Source organism: Rattus norvegicus, chromosome 10, assembly GCF_036323735.1.
Source record: "Rattus norvegicus strain BN/NHsdMcwi chromosome 10, GRCr8, whole genome shotgun sequence".
Classification (NCBI taxonomy): domain Eukaryota; kingdom Metazoa; phylum Chordata; class Mammalia; order Rodentia; family Muridae; genus Rattus; species Rattus norvegicus.
In genome coordinates, this window is record NC_086028.1 from 62,349,098 (window position 1) to 62,359,588 (window position 10,491).

Below are 10,491 nucleotides of genomic sequence, written 5' to 3' on the forward strand. Positions count from 1 at the left end.
CAATCCTCTCAGTTTATTGGGTATCTGGGCCATCCCAGATGTCTCAGGCCGTTAGCACACGGTGTCCCTTCTTTTCCAAACCTTGTGTGTGTTCTGACTTCCTTGAGACAGAACCTTCCCTCCAGCCACCCCGCCCAGCTCCCCACACATATCCCAGGACTAAGTTTTATATGATGGCCTAATTGCTTATGTTTGCTTCTGTGATATTACATGTGTCTCTGTTCTCAGGAGCCCTTCCAGACTGCTTTAGACTCCAGAAATTTTCACCAACATTTGCCCTGAGCAGCTAACATCCCAGCCCAATGACTCTAGTGGGCCTGGTGGCTCCTGTGAGGGCACGAACTCTAGACATGGTGACTCTGGTGTAGGCCCTGGCTTGTTTACTTTCTTAGGTTCTGGTCCATAGTTTCGTATTGCTTTGTGACTCATCACTCGCTTGATGCTTTCAGCCCAAATCTAAACTATTTTTTTTGAACTTAGCCCAAGAGCTCCTCTCTCCCCAGCTTCTCAAGTAGTGGGGACCACAGGTATGTGCCACATGCTGTCTGTTGGTTTCCTTTAAATCCAAAGACTTCTTTCCTTTCGTTTTTTTCCCCCCCTTGTTTATGTGGGGTCTCACTCTGTAGCCCTGGCTGGCCCAGAACTCACTATGTAGACCTGAGCTAGCCCAAGCTCACTTTGATCCCCTGCCTCTGGGGTGCTGGGGTTGAAGGCAAGTGCTCATACACCTCGCAAAGTTTCACTTTAAGAGGATTGGACTGAGTCTCTCGTTTCACCATGACCAGAAGTCAAGGTCCTGACATAAATAGGTTATTAACTTGTATTAATACCTATGCTTCTTGATAATCCACTTAAACCCTTTCATTTGTTTTCCAGAGGAAGAAGGCATGTTAGATTACTGCCTTATGTGCTTAAATAGTCCCCACCCAGCAAGGAAGCTGGGTGTCCAGGCCCAGACAGAGGTGGGGCAAGTGACCCAGTCACTAGGGACAATAAAACCTAAGGATGACCAAGCACGATAGTTCTCAAGATAAGAACTACTTTAATGCAATGTTTAAATTAATTCAAAACATTCATATACATAACGTTTTATCAGACAATGGACTTGATCCCTGAACCTGTGACTCTCTTCACTTGCCTTCCCCTCATCTGGCTCTGTCAGCTCCTTTCTCTGACAGACCACATTAAAATATTTTGACTTCCTTTTACAAGGTGTCTGCCTCATTCTTGTCAGGACCCTGAGGCCCTGGGGATTTTTATTTCTGGAGGCTCATGGTCAATGAGTTCCTTTTCTTACCTAGCAACACTCTTGTAGAGCCTGCTACATCACTCACGATCCAGCTGTGCTCAGTTTACTGCCCTCCTCCAAAAGCAAGTACTTTTTGAGAGGAGGCAAATCTACCTTCCACATCTCCACTGAACTACACACACACACACACACACACACACACACACACACACACACGGGAGGGAGGAGGAAGGGAGGAAAGGAAAGAATATACTCCAGAAGAGAGTGAGGCTTGGTTCAGGAGGGAGCTGTTGAATAAGAGAGCTTGGGCCCTGACAAGCTTACCTGAGTTCGCTTACCTGATAGCCCAGTTCTGGCAAGGACAGCTCCCGACCAGATCTTCTGTGCTTCTGTTCCAAGTCCCCTCCTCAGCAGCCAGGTCTGGAGCCTCACGAGGCGCCTGCATTAGGAGAAAGGTCTGTGATTGATGGGACTCCTGTTTCAAAGTCCTCCTCCTGGACATGGGCTACCGAAGAGGAATGTGTGGTTAACAATTCCCCATTTAATTACCTGTGGACAAAGGAAAAACAGATATAAATAGATGTTTAACTACATGAATAATTTACATTCGTATCTTCTTTATGACCATGAAGCACTAACCAAAAATTAAGGACAATTACTGATTTCCACAGTGGTTCCTAGGCAAAACTCCACATTACGCTCACTCTGGAAACTAAACTGAAAATAAGAAAATGCTGAGTGGGGTGTTAAGAGATTGGGATTTTTTTTTTTTATCAAAAATTTCATTGGTTTTCAAGTGAAGTGTGTTAAGCTGCTTTACTGTCGCTGTGGAGAGCCATCCACACAGCCTTTCTTATTGAAACCCCTGACTGCAGAGCCCAGGACAGAGCAAAGCTGGGAAGGAACATTCCTAAGAGCAGAGATCTCCCCAGTTTGTCTCTGCCAGAACGAGGGCACCTTCCATCTCATCTTAAGCAGCCACTGAATTCAGGGACGGTAACAAAGAGATAAACAGAGAGGCTGCCCATGCTGTCTGTCTGCTACCCAGCCCCAGTGGGTACCAGTCTCTTCTTGGCAGAGGGGGATGCTCCATCTCCCTGACTTTGGGGGGATTTGTAGAGATGTTGTAATTCCCACAGTGGGCTCCATGATGTGGGGTGAGACCCCAGTGGATTCTTAGATTTGGTCTTTGGGGTTTGTTCTCAATCTACATGGATCTTCTGAAGATTTTCAATGTTTCTTGGAATTTGTCTTAGTTCATCATTTGCAGTTTTCTGATGAGCCCACCCCAGCTACGGCTTTTCCAATACAACTATCCCCACTGGAGTATCGTCTTGGGCTACTGCATAGGGATGTCGTCCGTCATCTGCATCCCTACCTATATCATTTATCGGCTGATCAGCACTCCGGGGACACTTAAGGAGGTATGTGCCAGCTAATAAGTGTGTGTCTTTAGTAAGATAATTGGGAAGAAAAGAATTCTTATCGTGTGTTATTAAAAAGATTAAGTATTTATAAAATCCACCACAAGGCCCTTCTTATATATTCATAATGGTTCTACCTTACTGAAGGTGGAGACAGTGAACGGCTCCCTTTATCACAAGGTTAACTCACAAGCACAGTGACAAGGGTGAGCTGAACCTGGTGTCACAGCACATGAGAAATACAGGATTTCTGCTGAACTGTGACTGAGGCCAGCCTGGGTTATCTGAGACCCTGTCTCAGTGATTGGGTGCGCTTCAGTGCTCCGCCTGGGCTGTCTGCGGTTTCCTAAGCTTTGCCTGCTGCTTGCCTGGGCACAGGCCACATTCTGCACATCTCGGGCATGGATAAATGAAGGCTAGCGTTCAGAAGATTTATGGCCAGTTGTTTTTGAGAAAGAGACCCATTATGCCATCCTGTGAGCCCAGAACTCGCTTTGAAGGCCATTCTGGCCCTCACCTCAAAGAATCATCTGCCTCTGCCTTGAGTGCTAGGATTAGAGGTGTGGCCCCTATGTCTAGTGTCATGGTCATTTTTCTAACATCAATGTGTCAAGTGCTGTTTTGAACAGCATCACGAAATTAGTATGTCATAATACATTTTGAGCTAAAAAGTTCAAAAACTGTCATTTACCCAAAAGTTGGAATATCAAAGTTGTAGCTCATGCCATCAGAGCCATTTCCTCCCATAGTAGAAGAAATGATTATTCCTGCCTGAATATTATATAGGTTTTTAAGTACTGTACAGGCTGGTTTTGTGTGTCAACTTGACACAAGCTGGAGTTATCACAGAAAAGGAGCCTTCCTTGAGGAAATGCCTCCGTGAGACCCAGCTGTAGGGCATTTTCTCAACTAGTGATCAAGGAGGGAGGACCCAGCCCATTGTGGGTGGTGCCGTCCCTGGACAGGTATAAAAGAGCAAGCTGAGCAAGCCAGTAAGTAACATCCCTCCATGGCCTCTGCATCAGCTACTGCTCCCTGACCTGCTTGAGTTCCAGTCCTGGCTTCCTTTGGCGATGAACAGCAATGTGAATGTGTAAGCCGAATAAACCCTTTCCTCCCCAGCTTGTTTCTTGGTCCTGATGTTTGTGCAGAAATAGAAACCCTGACTAAGACAATAACAATTTGAAAAATATTGCCAAACATCTTGCTAAGCATCTGCCTATAGATCATCTCAGCTTGCGACCTAGAGCCTCAGGTGGGCAGTGCTGTATACACAGAGACGTTCCCGTGTGGATGGAAGATACTTCTCACAGAGAAGAACCCCGGGTGGGTGGGGAATGGGTCCTCACAAGGTCATTCATTCGATGACAGTACAGGGACTTTCCGGATCTTTTGACGCTAAAGTATCCTTATTGTTTTTAGGTGCAGGTTCCCTCTTCTGAGCTGACCATTGGCTACTGTGGAACTCAGTGTCAAAGGTTAGGGACAGAAGAGGCGCAATTTTTATGCCATGCTGCCGTAGTGGTTGGTTAGCGGTTCTGCAGCTAGGATTCATGGCAGTGTCTCTTCAGATCTGTAGCACGGAAACGTTTTAAATGTTACCTGCTCAGTTGTGTGTCTGCCACTGTAGTGAGTATTTACCGCACACGAGGAGCCTCAGCTCTCTGCCACTGCCGTGTGGTGGGGAAGAGCTCAAAGGGTGGCATCAGGAGAGAGCCAGGAGGCCTTTGAGAACCCAGGTGAACAAGACTGTGACGCTAGTAAACACAGCTTCACACTCAGACATTTCACAAGAGGACATGAGACGGTTAGACGCCCTTTTCTGAGAACAGCTGGATTCACTTCTGTTTTTAAGTGGGAAAACTAAACTCATGGTAAAGAAAACTCAGCTCTTGCAAACTACCGTAACCAAGCCAACCCTATCACAACCTTTCCTCCCAAAGAGGACCGGACGATTGCTTTACTGTAACGCGTTCTTAGGCCCAGAGTCACTAAATTCATTCCTCCGAACTATCCTTCAATGGTGGCTGAAAAAAATCCAACCACCTCTCTGTTGCTTCAAACCCAGAGGCTTGGGTTGGGGTGGGAACTCTAGATTAACAAACATCAGTATTATGTCACAGGCTGTACCTCAAAACCTAGTTGTCTTTCTTGCAGATTTTCAGTTACTTACAGGAAAAGGACACCCAGAAGGATGTAAAGTAACTGAGCTCAGACCCTCTGCAGTAGAGGAGAGACAAAAGGCTCTGTAGGCTACTGGCCGGGAGACAGTAGGTTTCCAGGAAGCCGTTGATAAAGCTCAAGGAATGTTAAGGAGAGGCCCCAGTCCGCTGTGGGAGACTCATCTCGGACCTTGGCTTCCCCATCAGTAGAACGTGCTCCTTGGACAGTAGCGTGTTCCCAGGATCGATGGTCCCATGAGCAGGGACAGTGGCATACACTGCTGGGTAGAAGTCCTAGAGAATGCTGGGTTAAGGAAAATCCAACACCATTCTTTATGTAAGACTTCTGAGAGAGGCCTTTACTGTTTGTGTGTACCTGTCAATGAAACCAGTGAAGCCTGTCATGCTCTCCCGCCCAGCTACCTGAGAGAACAGACATTTGGTTTTTTTTGGGGGGGGGATTTTATTCTAAAACAAAGTCTCCCTATGTAACCCAGACCAGCCTTAAACTTTCAGCGATCCTCTTGTCCCCCACCCCGATGCTGGCAGTATAAGATATGTGCCACCGTGCCTAGCTCACTCGGAGTTTTACAGTAGTTACTTGTTATACTTGTTAATCACCCGATGTGACATTCAGAGGCATACTGGGAGGAGGGGAGGCTCCATATATAAAATCAAAAACAAAGACTAAAAGAAAAGGTAAATTTCAAAGTAAATGTCTAAACTCCGCTGGGAATTGGCCTTATCCAGATGCTCCTGGATTTATAATGTGATTAGATCCTGATAAACCCATTATGAGCTGAAAATGTCATTAAGTAAAAAAAATCTAGTGGATACGCATAGCTTCCTGAACATCACAGCCCGCACAGCAACACAGGACAGTGCTGTCATTCTCATGGCCGCCAGGCCGGCAGGGAGCCTTGGCTTGTACCACTACCCAGCATCAGGAGAGAGCAATGGCCCTAGCAAGGGAAATGACACTGACCCACTGAGTGGATTATCACTTCTGGTTTGCCATAAAGGAAAAGAGGTCATAGTAGCCCGCTGTACGCTGGAGACTGCGTGTCTAAATCTGCAGCATATAGAATACGCTCTATTTACTGCTTCAATTTGGGAAGATACCGTGTGCTAACAGCCTAGAAGTCTCAAGGTTGGGGTCAGTTTCACCATTGCAGAAAGCCTTAGTGACCCACACAAAGGTCATGGAAGATGGTCTCTAATGAACGCAGGCTTACGAAGGCATCCTCGATGCTCCAATCTTAGATTAGCTGTAGCTTAGATTAGAAATAGCCTTGTCGAAGGCCATGGCAAAGTCTTAGCTCAATAGCCTGGGGGGCTGGCAAAAATGTTTCAGCAGGCAAAAGGCTCTTAACCACTAAGCTATAGAAGTTAAATTGTTGGAACTTACACAGTAGAAAACAGACCCCTAAAAGTCCACATAAGCACTGGCTCACATGTACCCATACATATGTACACCCAAAATTAAATAAGGTCTAATCCTGAGGCTGGAGAGATGGCTCAGTGGTTAAGAGCACCGATTGCTCTTCCTGAGGTCCTGAGTTCAAATCCCAGCAACCACATGGTGGCTCACAACCATCTGTAATGAGATCCAATGCCCTCTTCTGGTGTGTCTGAAGGCAGCTACAGTGTACTCATATACAATAAAAAATAAAATCTTAAAAAATAAATTTATAAATAAGGTCTAATCCTGGTAACCTGGGAATCCACATCCACATAGCAGCAGGACACATAGGAAGGGGTTGGGGGTTCAAAGCCAAACACTCTTCTTTACAATGTCATTTACTGCACCTGCCTCTCCCACACACTGTGATGAGCGCCTTACTGTGTATCCTAACTCCACTTAAGATTAGTTCCAATTGCAAGTCATATTTCTTTTCTTTTTTTTCGGAGCTGGGGACCGAACCCAGGGCCTTGCGCTTGCTAGGCAAGTGCTCTACCGCTGAGCTAAATCCCCAACCCCTCAAGTCATATTTCTAATTAATGATAGTTTACACTGTGGCGAGGGATGGCTTTCGGTGGCTCTTGGACCTGGCAGGCACCATGGCTGAGAGGCAGGATTGAAATCCTATCTGTCTGCTCCCCAAACTCACTGTGGCTCTGGGACGCCTGTCTGTTTAGTCAGTCATGCTGTGGCCAGCAAGGTCCGCCAAAGGATCATTCCCCTCCGTGTCATAATCATGTTCTTCCTGTACCAGATGCTTGTCCTTATCTTCTCTGCCATTTTCATCCATATTAGAAGTTGGGAATTTCTTTTTTTAAAGGCCAGTGAGGCTATTTCAACTTACTGTGAGGTATCATTGAAATATTCTTCAACGCTTTAATATCAATGTTGAAATATCTTTTCAAACGAGACTTTGTAACACTGTGTTTTCTTCCCAACAGCGCATTATTAAAAGTATCACTCCTGAAACACCCACAGAAATCCCGTGTGGGGACATCCGCATGAATGCTGTGTAACACACCCTGGGAGAGGACACCTCTTCCCAGCCACCTCTCTCAGCTCTGAAAAGCCCCACTGGACTCCTCCCCTCTAAGCCAAGCCTGATGAAGACACGGTCCTAACCACTATGGTGCCCAGACTCTTGTGGATTCCGACCACTTCTTTCCGTGGACTCTCAGACATGCTACCACATTCGATGGTGACACCACTGAGCTGGCCTCTTGGACACGTCAGGGAGTGGAAGGAGGGATGAACGCCACCCAGTCATCAGCTAGCTTCAGGTTTAGAATTAGGTCTGTGAGAGTCTGTATCATGTTTTTGGTAAGATCATACTACCCCGCATCTGTTAGCTTCTAAAGCCTTCAATGTTCATGAATACATAAACCACCTAAGAGAAAACAGAGATGTCTTGCTAGCCATATATATTTTCTCGGTAGCATAGAATTCTATAGCTGGAATCTCCTAGAACCCTGTAACCCACGTGCTGCTGTGAGGTTAAGGAGGGAAGGTGTAAGGATTGCTACACTGAAAAAATGGTGTATATGTGTGAGCTATTGTGTCTGTCCATTATCGTCTGTGAGCCCTCGATCCCAATACTCCAGGTCCATTTCAAACTGTATAAATGGCCTCTAATTTTTCTTACATTAAACAGATTCTACCTACTCAATTGGGTTCGTGTTATTAGAAGCCATACAGTGTTAACCTCTCCTTTTCCACAGTCTCCTCCACCACCCACCTCCCTGTTAAGCATTCAGGAGAAAGGTCCATGGGCAAACCTGGCCTATTCTATCAGTCACCATGGCCGCTGCTTTCCAGATGGTTGTGGCCCAATGCCACTTCCCCAGTCAGCTGGGTACCCCCAGTGTAAGCTCTATTTCTAAAGTTCTGGGACTCCACACTGGACTTTACTCTTTAACCATTTTTTCCAGGCTGGAGAGATGGCTCAGCAGTTAAGAGCACTGACTGCTCTTCCAGAGGTCCTGAGTTCAATTCCCAGCAACCACACATGGTGGCTAACAACCATCTGTAATGAGATCTGATGCCCTCTTCTGGTGTATATGAAGTCAGGGACAGTGTACCCACATACATGAAATAAATCTTTAAAGAAAAAATAGGTTTAAAAAAATAAAAAAACAAGAAACCAAATATTTTTCCTTTGTTTTTCAAGACAGTTTCTCTGTGTAGCTGTCCTGGAACTCACTCTGTAGACCAGGCTGGCCTTGAACTCAGAGATCCACCTGCCTCTGCCTCCTGAGTGCTGGGATTACAGGCATTCGCCGCCACACACAGCAATCATTGATGACATTTTTGTGTACTTCATCACCACCAAAGCTGAAAACCCCGTGACAAAGTTAGAACGAGAGCAACAATTAACTTTCTATCCTCTTTCATAAGTGGTTCTGTTACCTGCATCCAGGCCTTTCTCGTCCCTGAAATATTTCCTCCTTCTGTCTGCTACTCTATCGTCTTTCAAAATGGGTCTCATCTTGCCTACGTGCCAAGGTGCCGCACAGTGGACAGACCAAATCATGCTCTGTAGAAAGCTAGCGCTCTTCCTGGCAAAGGGGCAGATTTGAATAACATAACTGAGTCTAGCCAGTGTTAAGAAGAAAATTACTCTTCAGAAGGAAGAGTTAAAATCTGTTGTTGACAGAATAACCACAATGTCCCATTATAATTTTTAAAAATGGCCAGGCTTGGGAAGGGACAGGAAAAACACTATCCATACTGAAGGAAAGCAGTTAATAGACACTAACAGGAGAATCAATAATATTTGTTTAAAATACAAAGGCATCAGGGGTATGATGAAAAAGTTCAACATCTTCATGGACCTGCAAGACCTGTTGTTTGAGAAAATCGGAGAGTACAAGTTATCTAAAGGAAATGGTAGTAAAAGGTGCAATACCTGAAGTAAAAAATCCAAAGGACCCACAAACGAATTCCACCCCATGGCCTAGGGAGACAGCTCAGTGTTGGGCTTCCTGCAGAAGGACAAGGGACCAAAGGTAAAGACATTCCGAATGTCAAGACGCATGGGGAGGGGGAAGAGGCAGATCCTGGAGGCTCGCTGGCCAGTTTGCCTAGCCTACAGGGAGTGCACTGCCTCAAAAAGCAAGGAGGGTCTGGTGTAAAGAGATGGCTATAACACCAGAGCAGGATGGACACAGGAAGGTCACTGGGGCTTGCTGGCATTTAGTGACAGATCCTGTCTCAAGGGAACACAGTGGAGAGTAATAATGTGGGGGACGGGAAATCCTAGTCTGGCCGCCATGCATGCTTCCATGTACATACACATTAAACCACACATGTACCACACACACACACACAGACACACACATACACACAGACACAGACACAGACACACACAGACACACACAGACACACAGACACACACACACACACACACACACACACACACACACACACACACACACACACACTGAGCCTCTCGAAAGCCAAAGTTGGTAGAGAAAAATGAAGGATAAAATTCTAAAACAGACAGCTCCCTGCTCCCAAACCCCGTGGGAGAGAGAGCTCATCGCCCAGACAGGTGGGCACTCCTGAGACTGCAGGGTGAAGGAGACCAACAATATTGCCCACCTTTGCCCACATCTCTGGCCCAAGAGGAAACTGTATAGGGCCTCTGGGAACAGGAAGATAGGGACACTCAAGCGGCAGGTCCCCTGCAGTCCAGACACCGCTCGGATCTGAAGGGGCCCAGTCAACAGCTCCCTGCACCCAAATCCTGTGGGAGGGAGGGCTAAACCTTCAGAGGGGCAGACACGCCTGGGAAGCTAGAAGAGACTACACTCCGCCCACATTTCTGACTCTAGAGGAAAACACCTAACGCCATCTGGGACCCCTGTGCACAGGGGCTTGAGAAAATGTGGGGCAGGCCCTTCTGGTTGCTGCCCTCATGGAGAGCTCAAACACAGCCCCCCAGGAGAAACTTCAGGCCTGGGACCAGAGGTAAGACCAACTTTTCTGCTCCAAGTGACCTGCCTGGTGGACTCAGGACACATGCCCACAGGAACAGCTGTAGACCAGTAGACAAGAAAGACTACACGCCCAAAAGCAGAACACTCTGTTCCCATAACTGGCTGAAAGAAAACAGGAAAACAGGTCTACAGCACTCCTGACACACAGGCTTATAGGACAGTCTAGCCACTGTCAGAAATAGCAGAACAAGGTAAC

At 46.5% G+C, this 10,491-nt stretch overlaps 1 protein-coding gene across 5 annotated transcripts in view; it reads left to right on the forward strand.

The window, feature by feature from the left end:
• Slc6a4 (solute carrier family 6 member 4) overlaps positions 1–7,963 on the forward strand; it is a 34,373-nt gene extending 26,410 nt beyond the window's left edge. For all 5 annotated transcript variants that reach the window (XM_017597042.3, XM_008767950.4, XM_017597041.3 and 2 more), the window contains 2 exons: positions 2,506–2,673; positions 7,239–7,963. In XM_017597042.3, the coding sequence (XP_017452531.1) occupies positions 2,506–2,673; positions 7,239–7,313 (243 nt within the window). In that variant the 3' untranslated portion in view covers positions 7,314–7,963. The remainder of the gene's footprint in view (positions 1–2,505; positions 2,674–7,238) is intronic.
• The last annotated feature ends 2,528 nt before the right edge of the window (positions 7,964–10,491 follow it).